The 23,396-nt window shown below is 46.8% G+C and overlaps 1 protein-coding gene across 1 annotated transcript in view; it reads left to right on the top strand.

Moving 5' to 3' along the window:
• The window catches only part of DIAPH1 (diaphanous related formin 1), a 1,046,618-nt gene that overhangs the window by 812,742 nt on the left and 210,480 nt on the right, over positions 1-23,396 (top strand). The window contains exons 20-23 of the mRNA XM_078653498.1: positions 8,376-8,470; positions 10,321-10,422; positions 10,518-10,757; positions 11,194-11,323. Of these exons, the coding sequence (XP_078509624.1) occupies positions 8,376-8,470; positions 10,321-10,422; positions 10,518-10,757; positions 11,194-11,323 (567 nt within the window). The remainder of the gene's footprint in view (positions 1-8,375; positions 8,471-10,320; positions 10,423-10,517; positions 10,758-11,193; positions 11,324-23,396) is intronic.

Here is a 23,396-nt window from a genome sequence, read left to right as displayed (position 1 = left end):
TTTTATACGTAGAAATAACTCTCTTTGTAGTCGGAGGTTTAATCAGTGTCATCTTTACCATGCTACATAAATCTATCCCCTTGCATCCCAATTTTGGTTAAATACCTTTTAAAAAAAACTTATACATGTGAACAAAAATGTCATGGCATAAACGATGCATGCAGATCCGCAGAGTGTACTATGCTATTTATTACCGTGAATGAGTAAAGGTAATCGTGACTCACTTGAGGCCTCGTCACTTGTGAGTCATCGCTACTTTTCACAACCGACAATGGTAATACATTGCTTAGTATAGTCTTAACAGCTGTATACTTACAATATATATTATATAGTTGATGCTCCACACGATGTACATTTCCAACATCTATTGGTAGGATTGCAGCTGAGTGAATATAAGATTCTTATCAAATCATTGCCAGTCAAAAAGGTCAGAGAAACCACATCTGTAGATGTATGCAAACGGTCCAACATAAAGCTCAATCCATCCTAATTCCAGAATTTATAAGACCCACCCAGAAATGTGAAAGGATATGGGAGGTTGATTACTTAACTTTCTGTAATTATATATCACATTCATTGTTCACGTCGCCACTTGACTCTTCCCATGGTGTGCACCTGCATTTTTGCTGTGTAGGAAAAAGGGAATTTTCTAAGCTAAGAAAGTTTTTCATAAAGTTCAAACTATATCTTACATAAAGCACATGGAATCCGTGCCTTAAGATGATCCGGACTGAAACGAAAGCCATATAAATTATATAACATAGCCGATCCTGCAACCACTTTCTGTAAGCCTAGTTATTTTGAATTCAAGATGTTTTTGCCAGTTCAGATGAAGTAAATTCAGAGAAGTAAACCACATAATTTTCCCCAACTGATTTTTTTGTACTTGCAAACTGAAAACCATCACTGGTTTGTTTGATATGTGAAGGTCAGACCTATTTCAGACTTCTAGCTGCTGATTCCTCACCGTTTGAATATTCCCCAGGTGTCAGACTGGATCCTGAACCTCTGTGTGCCGGAAGGTGGTGCCGTGTGACTCTATACTGACGCAGATCTGCTCTGGAAGGGACATGAGAGACCTGTATCGACAGCACTCCCTCCTGCTGACATCCGTTCCTTTCTTTTGTGCCAGCAGACTCTGATCTGTAGCTTCTCTCGTCTCCCAGAGACATTTTCTTCACAAATCTATCCAGTGTGCAAGGAATGTCTTCCCCTAAGAGGACATGTTTGAAACTCTGTAAGGACTGTCACAAGCAGATGTCAGAAACTGACTTCCACCAGGTTTGCCCGTGCAGTGTGTGGTCAGGCCACGACTCCAAGACTTGCGGAGACTGAATATTAATGAACCCGAAGGCCAAAAAGACATTGTATCAGGACTGCTCCAATTGCAGCTCCAAATACAAGGCTCACTCTTGGTCCCATTCCCAGTGTCAATGTAGCAGCTGTAGAGGCTGGTTTTCATTGTGCTACAAATCCTCCAATAGCGGCACAAAAGGGGGTGGGGATGGACGGAGCATCTGAACCAATCAAACACTCACACCCAGTCAACAGATCTGGGTTTAATCCATCACCGTTCTTTAGCCCACTTCACCACCCCAGTTCAGGACTGTTCCCATGAGGCACAGGGTCAGAGTGATTTGCATATGGCCATGTCTGAACTGGGGTGGCAGAGTGGGCTAAAGAACGGTGATGGATTAAACCCAGATCTGTTGACTGGGTGTGAGTGTTTGATTGGTTCAGATGCTCCGTCCATCGCCACCCCCTTTTGTACCGCTTTGTTCGCCATAAGTTGGCAGGGTATGCTCAGACGTTATTCCTTTGCTCACTTTGTCACTGGATTCAAGCAAGCCTGGCTGAAGTCAGCTGAAATGCCAGAAACCGGTCCTAGGAAGCTTGTTTCCGGTCCAGGGAAGGCATGACTTGGCAGTTCGGGCTGGACTGTTCCCATGAGGCACAGGGTCAGACTGATTTGCATATGGCCATGCCTGAACTGGGGTGGCAGAGTGGGCTAAAGAACGGTGATGGATTAAACCCAGATCTGTTGACTGGGTGTGAGTGTTTGATTGGTTCAGATGCTCCGTCCATCGCCACCCCCTTTGATTACCACAAATCCTCCAATAAGCACAAAAAATTAAAATAAGTCAAAGCAGAGTTCCTTTTCTTTGCACCATTCCCACTCCCCTGACGAAGCACGTAGGCGGTGCCAACCTAAATGCTCCTGCTCTCAAAGTCGGCTGACTTCGAGCTCACTCTGAAGCTGGTTTGGGTACAACCCAAGTTCCTGGGGCCTTCAACAATACTGCCCCAGAGTTCCGTGCAGCTGTGCTCCAGTTTTTTGGCTCTCTACCAACTCCCTCTGATGCACCTTTGGACCCCAGTGTGCAGAGGCGCCTTTCACCTGGAACACTGCTGACAGGTTTGCCCTCGGCACCAACAGAACCCTCCGAGCCACTTCTGCCCTCTGTTCCCATACCCATGCTGGGTACGTCAATGGCAACCTCGCTGCCTGATGAGGTGGCCCTGGTTGTCCTCACTGACACTGGTCTGACACTGACCGCTGTCATGCCTTAATCCGACACTCCTCCTTTTCCGCACTGGCATTACCACAAGCCATGTAACATACTTTTCGTTCCCTTTTTAGACAGACTTCTACAACAACTACGACCAGGGTGATGAATCTGCTGAGGTCTATACTGAGGACGGTTGGTGTGAGGACTTGCAGAAGGCTTGTGACCTTGATACAGCCCTTTCATTTCCTCTTGGCTCAGTCACAGACGAATCTGCTTCCTATACCATGGTTATGGGTGTGGCAGCTGAAGTCCTGAACCATCAGCTCTGCACCATGGAGGTCAAAACAACCTTATTGACTAAGGTCCTACAACCAGGCCCAGACGGCTTTTGAGCCTTGCCGCCCTTTTAATGAGGCCTTGAAGGATACCCTCCTAGAGACTTGGGCTAAGCCTTGCACTGTCCCCTCAGTTATTAGGCAAATCACCAGGCGAGTCAACCTTTTTTGTCGCACATTAGTCTCTAGGGACCATCGTGGTGCAGGCCTCTACCAGCCAGACCAACCCCAACAATTTCTCTACCACTCCCCGTGACAGGTAATCAAAGGGAGTTGAGGCATATGGAATCATCTCTGCTTATCAGCCAGTTTGGCTCTGCGTTTGACCAATGCCTCCTGTTTGTTAGGTTGTTGCACTCATACTCTCGGGGACTCAGTGGCTCAAGTCCTCCCTGGTGCACCGGAAGACTTTCACCCTTTCCTTTCACAGGCTTTTCAAGATGTTTATGGTGTGGCCAACTTCACAATTCGTTGTGGCTTGGACACCACCAATCCGTTGGGCAAGCTGTAGACACCAGCGCTTCCATTCATCTCCATGTGTAGCTATGATTGACTGGGTTGTCTGGCGACATCCAGTCCTCTTTGATGCTCATACCCTATGATGGGACTTGCCTGGTTGGAGACAAGGCTGACCCCGCCCTTAAATGGGAACCCAACAGTTTCGCGGTAGAGACCAAGTTGCCCACTGCTCCTGCGATTAAGTCAGTGTGCCGCTCAATCTATTGCCCCCCACCAGTCTCACCTGCTAAACCTCTTTAATATACCCTGACATGGTTACAGCCACCTGGTGGGAAGCAACATTTACCAATCCTATGCAGGTTGGCAAGTGATCACATCTGACAGGTGGGTCCTACTTATTGTTTGCAAAGGGTATGCCTTCTCTGTCCTTTCGTCCTTGCTGCACCTTCCATCCTCCCCCCAATGACGGACGGAAGACCACCTCTCCATTTTGTGGCAGGAAGTGCAAGCCCTTTTGGCCAACAGGGCTTACGAGAGGGTGCCTGCACCAGAAGTAGGACATAGTTGTTATTCTCGCTATTTCCTGGTACCCAAGAAGGACAGAGGTCTTCGGCCTAATCTAGATCAGCATCCTCTCAATGTCTTCATCCGGAAGGAGAAATTCAAAATGCTCACCCTGACTCAGGTCTTGTCTGCCCTCGACGCTGGAGAAAGGATGGTGGCGATGAAACTTCATATTCTTATCCTGATGGCCCATCTGAGCTAGCTGAGGTTCGTGGTGGGAGAGGAGCACTTTTAGTTCACTGTGCTCCTCTTTGGTCTCACCAACACCCATCGAGTGTTCACGAAATATATGGTGGTGGTGGCAGCACACCTTCGAAGGTCAGTGATGCCAGTCTTTCCCTACCTAGATGACTGGCTGTTGAAGGCGGTCTCACCCAAGGCAGATGTCAAACACCTCCAGACTAAGGTCTCTTTGAGGTTCACTATATATGTGCCGAAGTCACACCTGACTCCTTTGCAGATGCTTCCCATCATCGGAGCCTTTCTAGACACTTACGTTTTTTGTCGTTCTCCTGGGAAAGAGAATCCAGAATATTCAGGCTATGATCCTTCACACGGTCCTTGATTTCAGTGAGGCCGACTCTGAGCTTGCTGGTACAGAGGCCTCCTGCATCCTGCTGTTCGCGCACACCAGGTGGCATATTCGGGCTCTGCAGTGGGATCTGAAGTCCCAATGCACCCACCAGCAAGGAACCTCTCCGACCACATTCAGATTTCGGAGGAGACTTCAAAAGATCTTTAGTGGTGGGTACTGAATCGCGAGGGCATCAGTGGCTGACCCGTCTTCCTTCCCTACCCAGAGCTGACAGTGGAGACCAATACGTTGCTTCTGGGCTTGGGCAGCCATCTGGAAGAAGTGGAGATCAGAGACCCCTGGTCTCTGACGGAGTCCTGGCTTCATTTCAACCTTTTGAAGTAGAAGACCATTCGCTTGGCATTGAAAGCCTTACTTCCTTCTATCAAGGAAGGCTGGTACAGGTTCTCATGCATAATAGAACTGCCATGAGCCCTAAAAACTACCCGAACCCTAAAAATGACCCGACCCCGCCCCTCCCCCAGCCCTAAACACTGTCCTGACCCCCTGAGCTCTATAAATAACCCTGATTCCCCAAACCCTAAAAACGACCTTGTCCCCCCTTGACCCCTAAACACAACCCCCCTACCCGAGACCTAAATACTACCCCGAACACTCTCAAGCCCTAATCACTACCCGAACCCCTGAGCCCTAAAACTACCCCACCCCCCTGAGCCCTAAAAACAGCCCCAAGCCTTAAAAACTACCCCCCAACTCTAAATACTACCCCAACCCTTAAAAACTACCCCTGTCCCTCCAAACTCCGGTCGCAACCCCACTTACCAGACCGCATACTCTGCGATCCTACCCCTTCCTGTGCCCGCCCATCCCAGCATCTAGACAGCACACAGTCGTAACCACGCATATGCGTGGTTAAGGCAAGCATGGTTATGCTTGCTGGGAAATGGCATGTGTGTGTCAGCCTGCGTTATAAAGTCCGTATCCCAAGAGAACCGTCTCCTGCTGCATAGTGCTCTGCGTTAAGATCTGCTACACATTGGCCAAAAAGATGGGTCTGGAAAGACTGCTTGCTCATCCTGCCATGGTCAAACCTGCTACAACTGCATTGATGTGATGAGTCCCTGTCCTAGACATTTGCCGGGCAACTACACAGGCGTCCCTCCACACACTCACAAAGCATTATTGTCTCTGGTCTCCGGCGGAGTCCCGGCTCCACATCAACCTTCTGGACCTACGGACGATCCGACTTGCACTGAAAGCATTCCTCCCCTCTGTCCGGGGGAGTGTAGTGCAGGTGTTCACAGACAACACCACCACCATGTGGTACTCCAACAAACAGGGCGGGGTGGGGTCGTGGACCCTATGCCAGGAGGCTCTGCATCTCTGGCAATGGCTGGAACATCAGGACGTGACCCTGGTGGTTCAACACCTGGCAGGTTCACTGAACGCCAGGCCGGACAAACTCAGCCATTGGTGCTTGATGGATCACGAATGGCGTCTGAACTCTGACGTAGCGCAAGGTCTCTTTCAGCAGTGGGGAGAGCCTTGGTTAGATCTATTCGCCACAGAAAAGAACGCGTAATGTAATCGGTTCTGCACGTTGGAATTTCCAAGGCGGCACTCGCTCGGAGAGGCTTTTCGTCGCGAGTGGAGCTGCGGTCTGTTGTACGCCTTTCCGCCTATCCCACTTCTGCCCAGAGTGCTGAAGAAGATCAGGCGCGACCGGGCCCAAGTCATCCTTGTGGCTCCGGACTGAGCATGAACATACTGGTATCCCGAGCTACTCACCATGTCAGTCGATCCCCCGATTCGCCTGCCTCTTCAGGAGGACCTTCTGTCACAGCAGCCGGGGACGGTCCTCCACCCAAACCTGTCCAGCCTCCACCTCCATGCGTGGAGATTGAGCGGCGATAGTTGAGGCCATTTGACTTGCCTCCTGAAGTCTGTGATGTCATTCTGGCAGCCAGACGTCCCTCCACAAAATCGGTATACGCCTGCAGGTGGAACAAATTTGTGGCATGGTGCACAGCAAAGGCTGTGGATCCACTCTCTGTCTCCCTTTCTGAGGTTCTCCTCTTTCTTCTTTCTCTTGCCTAGCAGGGCTCTGCTCTGGGCACTCTTAAGGGCTACCTCTCTGCCATTTCCGCCTTAAGGCTCCCTTATCAGCCCTCTCTTTTCAAGTCCCCAGTTGTAAAAAGGTACTTGAGGGGCATCACTCATATGTTTCCCCCTGTTCCTTTCGTGTTGCCTCAGTGGGACTTGAATCTTGTTCTGACTTATCTGATGTGCGCTCCCTTCGAGCCACTTCATAACTGTCCTCTTCGTCTTCTCACCCTTAAGACTGCATTCCTGGTTGCCATCACATCTGCCAGGAGAGTGAGTGAGCTCCAGGGTCTTCCTTCATGACCTCCTTTCCTTTCTGTCCATCCGGACAAAGTTGTGTTGCGGACTCGACCCTCTTTCCTACCCAAGGAAGTCACAGCCTTTCACATGGGGCAGTCCATCACCTTGCCCACCTTCTTTCCGCCTCCGCATCCCTCGAAAGAGGAAGAGAGGCTCCACCGTCTGGACCCAAAACATGCGCTCTCATGCTATCTGGATCGCACACGCCAGTTCTGGATGGATGACCAACTCTTTGTTGGTTATGTGGGCGCTAAGAAGGGACGGGCGGTGCACAAACTGACCATTTCACGATGGGTCGTTTTGTGCATCAAGGCTTGTTATTCATTGGCTAAAAAAGAGCCTCCTGTGGGGCTGCGTGCCCATTCCACTCGAACCACGGCGGCTACTACTGCCCTGGGTCGGAGAGTCCTCTTGCAGGACATCTGCCAGGCAGCTACGTGGGCTTCGCTGCACACATTCGCAAGACACTACTGCCTGGACAGCCAAGTCCGGAGAGATGGCTTTTTCGGCCGTTCCGTTCTCCAGGACTTTCTGGTGTGATTATTGGTTCGCAGACCCACCACCGGGGCTGGTATTGCTGGGGTATCTATTCGAAGGTAAGGAATCTAATACCAACCTGTTTCTTTCAGCTGCACAAGTTACTTATCTTCGGTAACGATATATCTGTAAGAAACAGTAGTTAGTATTAGATTCCTTACCGCCCCACCCATCATCCCGTTCTGCGAACCGATATCTAGGGTTAAGGTCATCCCTTTTTAGGGCCCTAGTTTTATGGCACCAGTGTTGGTTTTTATCATGGCTCTGCGTTCTGGCGCGGAAAAGTTGTGAATAAGAACTGACGTCCGCGTGCGAGGGCAGCGTCTAAGTACTCTGGCAACGTCATAACGACGCCGACGTCGGACGCGGAGCCGCAGACGACTCCTACCGACGCGCAAGGGTACTGCTACGCAAAAGTTTCCGGATCCAGACTGACGCCTGGGGATGTTCTAAGGTAAGGAATCTAATACGAACTACTGTTTCTTACAGATATATCGTTACTGAAGGTAAGTAACTTGTGCTATTGGCGGGTTAATAGGACTCTCCTGGGTAACCTTAGATGGAATGTGTCTACTGCTTCTTCTTTGTGAAATGTACATATCGCTGAGATATGCAGAGTAATTGGATGCCAATCCGTTTACACCCTTTCCAGGCATTTTGGACTCGAGAACAAATATGTTAGCGGATCATTCCTCTTTATGCAGGCTGTTCTCACAGAATGATATTAGTAGTCTTTATGGGGAGTTTTTATGACTAACTTCAGCAATGCTTTCTTTCTTCTGTGTTGTCTTAAAATGTACTATAACTGTTTGCTTTGGCCTCTTTAACCTAAACTAAGTGTTCTCCAGCTACCTTTTCGGATGTTCCACCATTCCTCGGCATGACACTGTCCACAATTGTTTAGATTACGTATTCAGTATGTTTTCTGAGCTCAAGAATCAAGTCCAGGCATACGTTCTATACAGCAGAGGAAACATGTATGGAAACCAGTATACCCAATGAGTAACTTTTTTAAAAATTATTTATCTACAGCAATTTTCCTAGGCTCTTTCCGCATGCCATATCAAGAGATAAAAAATGTGATTCTAGAGGTGAATGATGCAGTGTTAACAGAATCCATGGTACAGGTGAGTGATGCTAGAGTGGACGTTCTATATTATGGCCATATTTTGAGGGAGCATACTAGTATACAGCTCTGATATCCTTCATTTTTAAGAATCTTTTAAAAATGTTTTTTGGGCGTAAAGACCAATGATTATGAAGTCGTACAACACAGACCTAGTAATGGTGACCCATTTGGACTGGAAGGAAATCGTTTGAATCACTATTACCCATCTATAAATTTTCATCTGTCATTTCAAGGTCAGTTTCGAAAAATATTTAGAAAGGTTCAAAGGCGTGAAGGATCTGACTTTTATGCATTCTGTGCCACCTTTCTGGTCCCTTTAGAAAATGTACCTGATTCTGGCATTTGTAATCTATGGACTGGACTACTCATTTCATCTGTATTACACAGTGGTATATGTTGGTGTGCAGTCTTACAGCCCAAATTACTCTTTTTGTGATTGGCATGTCATGGTATGCATTCTCTAAGCACTGACCTAAAAAAACAGGATATGGTTCAGTAATGCAGTACAAGGGCTGGAACTGAGAAACAGTTAATATTGTTGAGCTATAATGCTGTTTAACATTGTAAATTAGGTTATGATTGTGCAACTTCATCGCTCCTGGTTAGGTAGAAGTTTTTTTTAATCATACTTGTTGATGGTTTGTCTTGCGAGGTACTATAAAATAAAATGTTTTGTAAGTACCAGTTTACTCTTTCGACTGAGTTTAAAACCTATTGTCTTACCGATAAAGGCACTTTAAGTTCAAGAGGTGTGCAATCAAGAGGAACTCGACATAAAAACGTTTTAATGTAGAACTTGACATATTGGATGTTCATACAACTGTAAATAATTACTATTATCCAATGTAATGGGGCTTAATTTATTGCCCTCACATGGATTAAAGGATAACTTGGTGCAGCCAGGGTAAAATTCCGTAAAAACGGATGTAGCATCGATATCTGTGTTGAGCTGTTAACTTGCAGAGCTATCTATGGCTGCTGAAGGCTCTGTACTTCACCTTGCACCTGGGTTGGAATGGAACACACTGATCTCCGCTGCAAAATGTAGAGCAAGTTGCAGTGCTGCATAGAATTAACCTCAGGTTCTTGGCTAAGATGCATGTGGTAAGTTGGGGTCTGGTTACCCGAAGCCTGAACAAAGAATAGGATATGACATCCATATTCATGGTGTCTGATTGCCAAAGCTTCTGAGCCAGCATCCAGACCATCGACCAAGAGAGGAGCCCTTGTTTATGTTCTTGAGAGTGCAAAGGCGCCCTAAAGGCAACAGGGGATCATGCACAATATTTCCCCTGCTGGAAATCACGCCCTTTGAGGGATATTTATCAAACTCAGGAGCAACTTCAATGACAGTAAATGTATTTTTGCATGCATTATATTTGTTCGGCGTCCAAGAAGAAAGCTTTAAACTGACTAGTCTGATAGTTTCACAGTGTTACAGGAAATACAATTTCAGTGCAGTTTACAAAAAATTAACTTTAAGGTTAAGTGTAATTTTAAACATTTACACTTTTACATCCCTATCCTGGATGGAAGTTTGCAGTAAAGTCAGAGTATCCTATTGTTTTATACTTCTGAGTTGTGAAAAAAAGAAAGCTGTGCTGTCAATAGGCCAATGAATGATCCTGTTTTTGTATGAAGGTCCATTAAGGGTGCTGTACCTGGGAAAGGTTGAAGCATGGATTAATTAGTGTATCAACTTCAACGGCGTTCTGACAGGCATTGAATGGTATCCTGGATGAATGTTCTCTTGAAACATATCTGCATTGTGTGTGATAGAAATAAGACCACTCTGTTGGAAAATCTAGAAACTTACTTCTCAAATTGTGTTGTTCTTTGAATAATCAGAACTTGATTAAGCAGATGCCAGAACCAGAGCAGCTAAGTAGGCTGGCAGAGTTGAAGGATGAATATAATGAACTAGCGGAGTCGGAACAGTTTGTTGTTGTGGTAAGCATCTAGTAATTAATGATTGTTTATTTTTTTCTTCAATGAAAGTAAGTTCTTGTGTCAATGTTCTCTATTAATCTATGCTTTCTTCTTAGATCAGCTCTGTCACTCGCCTGCGTCCACGACTCAATGCTATCCTGTTTAAGATATTATTTAATGAGCAAGTGGATAACATCAAGCCTGACGTTATATCTGTGACAGCAGCCTGTGAAGAAGTGCGAAAGAGTGAAAGCTTCGCTAATCTCCTTGAGATCACACTGCTTGTTGGCAACTACATGAACGCAGGCTCAAGAAATGCTGGAGCCTTTGGCTTCAACATCAGCTTCCTCTGTAAGGTACATCATTTGCTTTTCCCTTTTTCTCTTCCCTATAAATGGCAATTGTAGTGAATGATCTTTTTTGGTCAGAAGATAAAAATCCAATGGAGTCTACAGTGCTCGTCTACCATGTAGAATTATACTTTGAACTTGCTGCAGCTGGAATCTAAAACAAAGTTGGTTTGCAATTTCTCCACCCATTTGCACACTTCCGTTCCTAATATCATTTCAATATATTGATTTCACCTGCTGTAGTAGTATGCAGATTATGTTTGAAGAACGTTTCTACAAAGATCAGGGTGGTGCTAAAACTCAATAAAAGTTCCTCATTGTATTGTATGGAACATTTAACTTTGCAAGCTTTATTGCATCTACCTATTCCGCATACATAATTATAAGAATGTTGCTGCTTGATCATTTTAGCTTGTACTCACATCTAACTTTGTTTTATTAGCTTAGAGACACTAAGTCGTCAGATCAGAAGACCACACTGCTACACTTCCTAGCAGAAATCTGTGAGAGGGAACACCCCGAGGTCATGAAGTTCACAGATGAACTCGTTCATGTAGAGAAGGCCAGCAGAGGTAGGTCTTGTGGATTTCTAATTAATTGCTGATTAGGTTAGAAAATTACTTTTTCCACTTTGTTACACCTTAACCCGAGAAATGAGACCCCTCAATATTAAGCTGTAACTGTGAAGACCTACCTGATTGTGTGGGTGTGACAAAGTTGTATGTGTTTGTACACACTAACTACATGCGTCTCTGATGTCCAAGGAATATATTTATATTTTGCATCTTTTATGGTACATTGTTCCATATAATATTTGAGATCGGTAACTAGAAATGATTGCTGGTGATAGACTGATCAGTGCTGCATTTCAAGTATGCGGTTTTGAAAGCTCAATTCTTCTGTTTAGGATCTTTCTCATATAACCACAGAGTAATTATAGACTGATGAACCAGACTGTTGAACCAGATGCTGTAAGCTCCGTTTTAAAGGAAGCAAGTGGTTATTTTTGTTGTCTTCCGGGACTTTTTTCAGTCAAGAAATAAAAACAAAAGAACACAATAAAAACACAACACCCTGAGGTGTTCCTAGCTCTTTGTTTAGTTTTACAGTGTCTGTTTACATCCCGGCTCACAGTCTGAGGGTGGCAATTTGAAAGAGCAACTCATGTTTAACATAAACAATTATCTATTTGGAGAACCTTTCTGTCTTTTGACAGTGAAGCAGTTTCTCTGACTCAGTCAGAGGTTGCTTTAAGAGCTGCTTTTTGTCTGACAGTAAGTTAACGATCAAGTATTGTCTCTCCTGGTGCCTATACAGTCGGCCACAACCCGTGATGTTTAACCTGCAAGCACTGCTTTAGTGTAAAGCCCAGGGTTACTAGAAAATGTCAATTTAAAATGTTATCCTTTTAACAATGTAAAGGTCTTAAGCCACCTGTCAGGATTCCAATGGAATTTAGGCCAGGGACACTGATACTATCCACTCTCCTTCCACTTTCAGGAAAATAAGGTCTATAAGGAACTACATGATCTTAATTGACTGTACAGGGGATGAATGGGAAGGGAGGTACAGAGAGAAGAAGCACTTCTCTGTCTGCATCTATGGCTGGCTGACCATGTGATTGCATGCACAGATTGGTAACCCCGTAATCCTATAAGACAAGGTACCTAAATATGTAAAGATACTTGTGTATAACAGATACTAATTTCTGAGAGAATCAGTAAGGTGGCTTACCATGTGAAGAAAGTGGAGAGGCCCTGACCTGCCCCCAAATGACCAGGATACATTTAGGGACCGAATACGAAGGGCTTCCTCCAGTAGTAGAGATGCTGAGTGCCGGGGTGACTAGGAATGTTCAAAGTTGTAGCAAGAATTCTTGAGTGACCACAATTGAAGCTCCGAATCAGTGGAAGGAAGGGTTAACCTGAGCTACCCTTACCACCCGAGGGAACCAAAAGGGGAGCAAAACAAAAAAGGTGCAGGAAACGTGACACTGCAAACTACATGACTGGAATAGTGAACACATCAACCGCTGTTGTCCGGCTAAGTGTGATAATGTGACTGGAGCTTAAATCTTCCCAGCTCTTTCTTACCTAGAAGTGTATAAAACCCTCCAGCTTTTTCCAGAATGTTCTGGCTCTACCCACTTTGCCTCGGAAGTGCTGCTCTGTGTAATCTTGTGACTCCACACTCCTTTATCTCCCCAGCAAACCATGTGCCATCTGCTACAGTTTCTGAAAGAAATTGGAGTTTCATGTTGAGAGAGGTGGCTACCCACCTCAAGGAATAATCCCAGTCCTTGTCGAGATGAATTCTCAAAGTCACTAAATTAATTTGAGCTCAGCCTACTGGTAGCTAAGACACAGAGCAGACAGGCTTAACTTAAGGCAATGTGTAAAGAACTTCTGCAGTACCAAAATGGTAATAAAGCCAAAATGTAAGGCTACAAAAAACCCTAAACGAATTAGAAAAATAAAGTAAAATATAATAAACAAGATTACAATAATCCAATGAGGGAAGAGGAAAGATGATTTTTTTAATGTTTTTAGCAGGAATAGCATCAAGAAGCATAAAGTGCGAATGATAGTTAATGGTCGCGATAGACCAGACCTAGGCAGAAATTGACACTGATCACCATGGAGCGTGGTTGGATACACCAACCAGGTTTGTTCTAGCCAAAGGTTGGGCTTTTTGACTTTAGTACTTTATGTCCCATCCACCACAGGAATAAACGTCTAACAAAATTAGGGTTTTTCTAGCATACAGACCGTGAATACACAAGAATAGTTTTTTCTTCCTATTCTTGTCCTTTAACGTTCTGTTCTTGTCCTTTAATGTGCACCACCAATGTTATATGTAAACCCAGCAGACATTTCTAGCAGAAATTGATACTCTATTTTTTAAAAGGATGCGTACAACCCCTTCCCTGCATATTCTGTGAGGTTCAGAGGAGTAATTTCTCAGGTCACTCCTATTTCTTGCCACTGGGAGGCATTTCACACTTATTCTGAAACTAATCAGTGGATTGAAGAAGTTTGAAAACACATGCAAATTTGCCCTTCAGGAAGTACAGGCAGGGAAAAGGTAACTTTCAAAAAGTTACTTAATATTTATAGAAAATATGACTTCACCATTGAATTGAATTTTTAATAACTGTTACAGATCTTAGTTTAATTATATTTCTAGCTACTCCCATTCCTGAGGCACAGTATTAGGATTTTTAATCTGTACTCTAGTTTTGTACTTAAGGTAGTTAGCCCTGCCACAATGAAAAATTACTTTTGGGTGCTAGTCACTATAAGGACATATTAACCTTGTGTTTTTACATATTGTACTTTTTAATACAATGCACTCTGCCTCGTAGATGACGAGGCTTACATAGGGGTTTCTTAGTAATACTAAAGAAGGAGGTTTTGACTTGTCAAAAGGGTTTATATTGGCATATTTGCAGTATCTGAAAGACTATTAGTTATGGATTCCTTACCTTCGAATTACCCCCAGGCGTCAGACTGGATCCGTAGACTTTTTTCGTAGCAGTACCCCTGCGCGTCGGTAGGTGGTGTTGGTTGACTTCGCGTTCAGCGTCGTGATCGCCGGGATGACGTCACGGTATCTACTTAGACGCCGTCTCTGCGGGCGGACGTCTTTCTTCTTCCGCGCCAGCCAGTGCAGATCCGGAGAGAGCGGTACCTCTAGTCACTTTTTGACAAACTACTTTTCGACTTTTTGTCGAGTTCTTTACGAGTGGTTTGACTCCTGGTGTACAGGGATCTCACATCGGCTGACCGGCTTTAAGTCTTGTGGCTCCTGCCACAAGCTAATGTCGGTGACGGAGCCACTTCTTGTGCTCCTCTTGTGTCTGGAGCACGACCACGACCCGAAGACGTGCTCCGGCTGTCGGGCTATGACCCTGAAGTCTTTCCGGGAGTGGTCCCGAAAGCTTCTAGAGACCGAGCTCTGCGCCGCTCTAGGTCACAGTCGAGAGGGAGGTCACGGGACTGGTAGCGGATCCATCACCCCTCCTCGAAGTCTTCGTCTTCAGGTAAGTCGAAGCACAAAAAGAAGTCGAAGAAGTACTGTCGCTCTTCGCCTTCACCCCGTCCGCAAAACGGTATGCGGATGGTATTCGTCCTCCGGCTTTGCACGCAGAGCCTGTTGGATTGGCTGCGAGCCTCCCTCCCTTCCTAGGAGCTAGAGCGACCCCTTCTCAACTTCATACGTTCTACGAAGACATCCAATCTATTTTTGGGCAGCCCGACTCCGCGCCTTCAGGACCTATGGACTCGGCTGGGTGTTCTAGGCCTTTGAAACCGGCAGCTCCGGCCCCGGCGCCGCAGGACCCCCAGGGATCCAGGCATCGATCGGGATCAGCGCTGGTCGATCTCAAAACACCTCCCCGTCACCCTACCACTTTAGGAACAAAATGTTTTCTCGCTCCAGCTTAGGGCTGCGGTGGGTGAACACCATGTGTCGTTTGGGCCGTTACACCTGTGTGGGAAACTGTTGCGCAGGTGCTGCCACAGTGCCTGGAGGAGGCCCTGACTGTAATCTACTGTGCGTTTGTGGAAGGGAGAAATGCAGCGAAGTTCACCATCAATGTGGGCTGGACACCGCCGACTCGCTAGGCAGGACAATTTCAACGTCAGTAGCTCTGAGACGCAACGCCTGGCGGAGGTCCACTGGCTTTTTGGGTGATGTCCAATCAATACTTTTGGATATGCCCTTTGAAGGCCGCACTCAAGCACTTCAAGAATTCTAGAGCTACGGCCAGATCCTTGGGCCTCACTACCTCCTTCTGTCCTGCGCAGTCTGCTTTTCACCCCTTTCGTGGCTACTGAAGGGATGCCCCACCACATCCCGCCCAGAGCCAGGCCTGCGCAAGGTGCCCAGCCTCTGCACAGCCGGGGACGTGGGACCCAACGTCGTGGGTCTGGGGGCCATCGGGCGGACCAGTCCACCAGCGCCCCCCTGCAGCAGCCTCCAAACTTCCTAGTCTGAACTTTCAGGGCCACAAGTTGGCAGTGGGCGGCCTGATCCGCCATCACCTCGCCCCACTGTCACAACATCACGTCCGACAGGTGGGTTTTTCACATTGTCTGAAGGGGCTTCTCTCTCCCCTTCGAGACTACGCCTCCATCTATGCTACCAAAATTTCATTGCATGTCGGAGGATCACCTTGCCCTTCTCCGTCAGGAAGTTATGGCTCTCTTGGCCAAGGGCGCTATCGAGTGTGTCCCTGCCCCAGAAGTCGGTCGTGGTTGTTACTCCCGCTACTTTCTGGTTCCCTAGAAGGACAAAGGCATTCATTCGTCCTATCTTAGATCTCAGGGACGTCAACTGCTTCCTCCGGAAGGAGAACTTCAAAATATTGACGTTAGCACACATCTTATCTGCCCTCGACCCTGAAGACTGGATGGTAGCGTTGGACTTGCAAGACGCCTATTCCCACATCCTCGTCCTGCCAGCCCATAGCCATTACCTATGGTTCATGGTAGGTCACGAGTATTTCCAGTTAGGCCACGAGTATTTCCAGTTTACTGTTCTCCCCTTCTGCCTTACCAGCGCCCCTTGGGTGTTCATGAAAGTGATGGCGGTGGTCGCAGCTCATCTGTGCAGATCAGGGGTTCCAGTCTTCCCCTATCTGTATGACTGGCTGTTGAAAGTGGGCTCGAACCAGGCTGTCGTCTCTCACCTCCAGACTACGGTGGACCTCCTGCATTCGCTGGGGTTATCTATCAACATGCCGAAGTCAAATTGATTCCCTCTCAGAAGCTCCTTTTCATCGGAGCGGTTCTGGACACAGCACTGTTTTGGGTTTGTCCTCCAGAGCAGTGGGTCTGGGATATTCAGGAAATGATTCCCATGTTTCAGCCTCTATCCCGGGTTTCAGTGAGAATGACCCTGAGGCTACTGGGCCTCATGGCGCCTCCTGCATCCTGCTGGTGGATCATGCCAGGTGGCATATGCGGGCCCTGCAGTGGAACCCGAAGTTCCAGTGGGCACAGCATCAGGGGAATCTATCCGATTGTGTCCAGTTCTCAGAGGGCATTGCACTCAAATTGCAGTGGTGGCTAGCGACCCAGGATTGGTTCAACAGCGAATCCCTCTCCCTTCCCCAACCAGACTTCACAGTGGTGACAAATGCATCACTTCTGGGATGGGGCGGCCACATGGGAGAGGCAGGGATCAGAGGCCTCTTGTCTCTGCCGGAGTCCGAGCTCCACATCAACCTTCTGGAGCTTCGGGCGATTATTCTTGCACTAAAAGCCTTCCTTCCCTCTGTCATAGGGAAGAGTAGTGCAGATGTTTAAGGACAACACCACCGCCATGTGGTACTGCAACAAACAGGGCATGGTGGGGTCATGGACTCTATGTTAAGAGGCTCTTCGCCTTTTGACATGGCTGGAACATCAGGGCATATCCCTGGTGGTTCAACTCCAGGGTGAAGAACTCAGTCGCTGGTGCATGATGGATCACGAATGGCGTCTCCACTCAGAGGTGTGGTGCAAGGTCGCTTTCAGCAGTGGGGAGAGCCTTCGTTAGATCTGTTCGCCACTAAAGAGAACGCGCAATGTCAGCAATTCTGCGCTTTGGAATTTCTAATGCGGCACTTGCTTGGCGGCGCTTTCCGCAGCGAGTGGAGTTGTGGTCTTCTTTACCCCTTTCCACCTATACCACTTCTGTCCAGAGTGCTGAAGAAGATCAAGAGCGACCGGACCAAGTCATTCTTGTGACTCCGCACTGGGCACGAAGAGTCTGGTATCCCGAGCTCTTGAACATGGCCATCGATCACCCGACCAGACTACCTCTTCGGGAGGATCTTCTGTCGCAGCAACAGGGGAGGGTCCTCCACCTCCTTGCGTGGAGATTGAGCGGCGACAGCTGACAGCTTTTGACCTTCCTCCCGAAGTCTGTAATGTTATCTTGGCAGCCAGGCTTCCCTCTACACAAATGGTATACGCCTGCAGATGAAACAGTTTTGTGGCATGGTGCACAGCAAAGGCTGTGGATACCCTTTCTGCCCCTCTTTGAGGTTCTCCTCTTCCTTCCTTCTTTGGCCTAGCAGGGCTCTGCTCTGGGCATCCTTTAAGGCTATCTTGCTGCTATTTCGGCCTTCTTTGTCTTCCTGATCAGTCTTCTCTTTTCAAGTCCTCTATTGTAAATAGGTTTCTGAAGGGCATTACTCATCTCTTTCCGCCTGTTCCCTTTGTAATGCCCAGTGGGACTTGAATTTGGTCTTGACCTACCTTAAGTGTGCTCCTTCCGAGCCACTACATAATTATCCTCTCAGGGTTTTAACTTTGAAGACTGCCTTTTTGATTGCCATCACTTCTGCTCGCAGGGTGAGTGATCTTCAGGCTCTTTCTTCTAAACCTCCTTACCTTGCTGTTCATCCGGACAAGGTTGTCCTCAGAACTAGACCTTCTTTTCTTCCCAAAGTGGTTACCTCTTTCCACATAAGACAGACCATCACTCTGCCCACCTTCTTCCTGCCCCCTCATCCTTCCAAGGAGGAGGAAAGGCTCCACTGTCTGGATCCAAAACGTGTGTTATCCTTTTATTTGGACCGCACAAAACTATTCCAGGTAGATGATCAACTCTTTGTTGGCAATATGGGCTCCAAGAAAGGTCGGGCCGTGCAAAAACGGACCATCACAATCTGGCTATAAAGCAAAAGATTTCTAGTAGGAAAGTCCTTACTCCTTTTTTTGCAGCTGCTTCTTAAAAGTGTGTAGCCTTTGGTCACTTTTTTTGAGGCAACAGTAGATCTTTTTAGTTTGACTACAACTCTCCTCAGCATTACTTGTAACTAACCAGTTGCCCAGGAAGCATTTCAATGCCCTAGTGGTTCTCACATTGCTAGAGGGTCATCTCACCCGAGAGACACTGGTGATGCAGGACTCTCCAGCCATGTTAAATCTCAAAACCTTCTCTTCATTAAATCTCAACAAGGGTCAGCATGTAAATTGGATACCTGAAGCTGAAAGGTTCTCCCTCTGGCTGTTACCCAAAATGGTTATGCCTCAACATACACATAATATGCAGGGCTACTTCAACAAGGTGTTGGTGAAATTGAGATTTGCTAGCATGCTTTCTGCTCAACCCTCTTAGAAAAGCAAAAAATGGTGTGTGAAATATTGAATTAATCCCAGCCTTTGGTAATTGCTCATGGTCCCATTCAATAACATAATTCTTCTGCTGCCTGTGCCTCCGTGGACAGATACCAGCCTTAGGCAAATCTCAGTTGGCCCTGCTCCAAAAAACAACAGTCCTGCCCAAACTGCCAGGCAGGTCTCTTCCAGACAGATAGATGAGAAGCTTCAGAAATGTTTTGGCGCGTTTGACCGTATCAGGGAGGAGTGATTCATTGAATCTATTCAACTGAAATTCAAGTTTAACAGAAACTCATTCCACAAAAACAAGTTCCAAAGAGATCACTTGATCTCACAAAAGTACATCAATGGAGGGATGTCTATTGTCCATATTTAATTCTTCACTAAATGTTCCTCTCCAACCTCACTCCTTCCTCTATCTTTCATCTACTTAAGATAAAGCAATATTTTCTCTATTTGGAGGAATCCACAGAACAAATAGGGTCTTAATCGCATCTGACTGCTGCGAAGATCTTCAAATTCTTAACTGCTCCAGTCTGAATTTCATTCCCTTTAGCCCCAGCATAAGGATAGGGTTTAGCATCCAAATGTAAGCAAAATAGCATTTTCTTCATGGAGGTTGAGAGGCATTTTGTAGCAAAGTGGTATTTCCCAAAGAACTCCCAAAAGCCCTAGCACTTTGGGTACCAACTGCATACCCTGATAAAGTTAAGCATTCCTCCTTAGAGCCCAGATCAACTCCCATTGGTTGAACTCTATTCATTTCTTGGGGAAGCCCACAAGTATACTGTTCTGTACTTGTGCTCTAAACCATCCCTCTTCTTCAGGCAAATACTTTCGAGGCCAGACTATTTTGCTGGCCTTTAGTAACATCCATACTGCCTCACATACAAAGCCTTATATGGATCCCAAGGATCCCCACTCCTAATGTATCATAATTTATGGATGGCACTACAGCCTCCTACTACATTATAAAACCCTCAAAATGGCAGTTATAGTAAATGGTATTGTGTGACAGATGGACCCTCTGCATTTTCTAGTTCGAGTTCATATATAAAAGAACACTCCACATCTCCCTCAGGCTTTCTGTAATGCTGTGATGTTTTTTTTTTTGTTGCAGAGTTTTATATAGCGCGAACTAGACCCGAACCGAATCCGGTATCAGAGCGCTTTACATAGCACCAGTTACCAGGACACACATTAATTTTAGGCACGGGAGATTAAGTGATTTGCCCAGAATCACAGGAGGTTTTGGCGTTGTTACCGAGACTCAAACCCAGGTCCCCTGGTCCGGGGTCGAGCGCCCTAGCCGTTAGGCCAACTCCTCTCGCATGTTACAAATGAGAATCCTATTTCTTTCAAATGTGATCTTGAATGTTGGTCCAGTGAATGCTTTTGCACATCCATATGTGCCTGGTCAGTCGCCTTTCATAGCAGTGAGGATTAGCAACCCAGATATGTTTGTCAGATCGCTAAGTTTGATGATTTAAATCAAATCCGACTTCCTGAAGCACCAATCTAAGCAAAAGCAGATTTTGTTCCTACACACCTGACCTTGATTATTGTAGCTATTGTGAAGAGGAGATAGTCACTTCTCTTACCCTCACAGAGGAAATGGTGATACATTTGTCACGCCATAGCTAACCCTTAAGGGTGTAATGTAACCATGCGTTGATGACTGGATGACAGGCCCAATATTAACCACATGGATAGGGTATGAAGATACAGCCGCCAAACTCAGAGCAGCGTAACTTGAGCAGGGGTACGCTAGGCACCCTGCAGGGGTACTCTAGACACCATTGACCTCCAGAGTAGGGTGTGCAATGTGGCCTCCTTTTTCTGGAAGGAAGTCTCTGGCGCACATTAAAGGAGATTTCTGAAAGATCAAATTGAACCTTACAATACATAGAATTTTAATTAGGGTCACCTTGCCCAGTAGATGGAGAGGTATAGCGCCTCAATGCTTGAACTGGTCCGAAATTGCAATAAGGTTACATAGTGATTTCCAATCCGATATATTTAAAACCTGAGTCACCTATGCGGAGTTTGTACCATGCAAGCGTATAAAGGAACTAGTGCTGAATCAGTAGTAATATTGTGACTGAAGGGAAAGACTGACACTGAATTCAAAGTAAGGACCACATTTGCTGAATATATCCAGAACTGTTTGGGCTGCCTGTTCTGGTTCAGCCATAAGGAAAAATGTGTTTAAGGATGTACAATCTTTATTGCCATCCTCCCACCGAAATCCATGGACCAAAGGATTGCATCTGATTGAATATGCCAGTGGCTCATGGGCAAATGTGCATTCTTTTTCACTCCCTCTTTCCTACAACACAGCTTGCATGCGTCCATCTGTCACACAATACCATTTACTAGAACTGCCGTTTTGAGGGTTTGTTAGTGTAGTAGGAAAAGAAATCACCCCAAAACAATTGGTGTGGATGTAAATACTTGAGATTGGTTTTGAAGTTGGGAGCTGATTAGGCTACATTTCTCAGTGCCATGATAGCATTTGTAGGCATGCTTCGGCTCCCTCTGGTGCACCTTTTTTTTATTTTTATTTATGCAGGATTTATAATGCGCATGGCTGCCTCAGTGACGAGGCGTCCCAGCGCAGCCAGAAACCTGAAGGGAGCGGAGGAGGGTGGTGGGGTACAGCAAGCGTTCTTGCTGTTAAGTAGCGGGGAATAACCATGTCTTTATGGACTTCCGAAACATCAGCAAATTAGATATGGCTCTGATGTTCACAGGGAGGGAGTTCCAGAGTTTGGTCGCCAAAAAACCAAACGAGCGGCCCCCGCCCTTGCTTTCCTTACTCGGGGGACACAAACCTTGCAGCCCCATGTGTCACTGGGAGGCTCTGTATGGGTTTACACTGGGGAGTCTAGCCCTTTGTGCCATATGGCCCCTGGGCTTTCCCTCAAGGGACACCAGTTCACTTTAGTCCGGCTTCTGGTCCTTCTTCAGTACAGCACCGGATGCCTGTCTTGGCACTAGCTCCTCCACAAGAGCCTTCCAAATCAAAGGCTGTTCTCCACATGTCCAAGAGGGAGGCCCAAAAACGAATGGAAGAGGCCAGGCTCAAGGAGTTATCAGCTTGAGCCCTTGCCATACTAGTCCTACTGGCAAATTATGCAGTTGTACGAGACAGACTCCGACCCAATAGAGATGTCAGATCCCATTGTACGCAGTGATGATGATTATCTTGCCATTCAAAATATCCATGGGCTGGAAACATAGCCAGTGACAGAAATGGAGTGTCCAACAACCTCTGCCCCTTCTGAACTGGCATTCTTCCATGCAGTGCTTAGAAAATCAGCAGAAGTCTTTGAGCTTCCCTTACCCACAGTGGAGGCTAGGGGTAACATTTTAACAAAGTTGGCCCACCTTGCTCCTACTACATCTGAGCCTGTGTTGCCATTTAATGTGGCTGTGCTTGAGCTCATTAACAAGGGATGTGCAGGTGAGCCTTATTAACTTTTCGGATCTGATAGAGACAGTTAGTTGTAGAATCCTTACCTTGGAATTTACCCCAGATGTTCGTCTCGGCCCAGAGATTTTTTGTCCGCAATATCCCTGCGCATCGTTAGGTGGTGTTGGTCGGCTCCAAGTTCGGCGTCGTGGGCGCTCCAATGGCATCGCGGGACCTATATAGACACCGCCTATGCGCACTGAAAGCAGTTCTTTCTTGTTCTGTGCCAGCCCAAGCACAGATCCAGAGAGAGGTACACCATAGCCATTTTTTGGCTAGTCTTTTTCGTCGTTTGATCGGCATTTTGTTCTGAGTTTTTGACTCCTGGTGCTGCAGGATGCCCCAATGTCGGACCGGCTTCAAGCCCTGTGGCTCTTGTCACCGTGTGATGTCTGTGACTGAACCGCACCTTGTGTGCCTTTGGTGTCTGGAGCACGACTCGAAGTCGTGCTCTGAGTGCCAGGCCATGAACCAAAGGCTTTGAGGGAATGGTCCTGAAAGCTATTGGAAGCCTGCCGCTCAGCTCTGCGTCGCTCCCGTTCTTGTTTGAGGTGAAGGTCTCGAGGACAGTCGCAGAGCCCACACTCCTTGTCTCACTCAGTCTTTGGCGATATCTTCAGGTAAGTCAGGGAAACACAGGTGGTAGACGAAGCACAGGCGTTCTTCGACTTCTCCACGCCCGTTGGCCGATGCGACGCAGGACTCCAAGTGCCAGCCATCTGAGACGACTTTGTGCCTCCACACCTTTCCGAGTCTCGGAGCGTCTCCTGCCCAAATCCAGAATTTTTATGAGGTCCTGTACCTTATTTTTGGGCAGTCCACCTCCGCCGGTGCGCCTTTGGGCCAACGGAGTCTGTTCGGGGCCTTAGGCCTTTGACACCGGTGGCTTTGGCCCAACTCTGGAGGGCCCCCATGGATCCAGTATTGGATCTTTATCGTTGTCGGTCGATCTCACTTGACCTTCCCAGACGACGATCCCGACGACTCTGCTCCCGGCAGTTACCGTGCTCCCGGTTGATGTCGACTCCATCCTCGTCCCCAAAAGTGGACACAGAG

Source organism: Lissotriton helveticus, chromosome 7 (genome assembly GCF_964261635.1).
Source record: "Lissotriton helveticus chromosome 7, aLisHel1.1, whole genome shotgun sequence".
Lineage (NCBI taxonomy): Eukaryota > Metazoa > Chordata > Amphibia > Caudata > Salamandridae > Lissotriton > Lissotriton helveticus.
The sequence above is the reverse complement of the archived record's forward strand: the minus strand, read 5'-3'. Positions and strand labels throughout refer to the sequence as shown.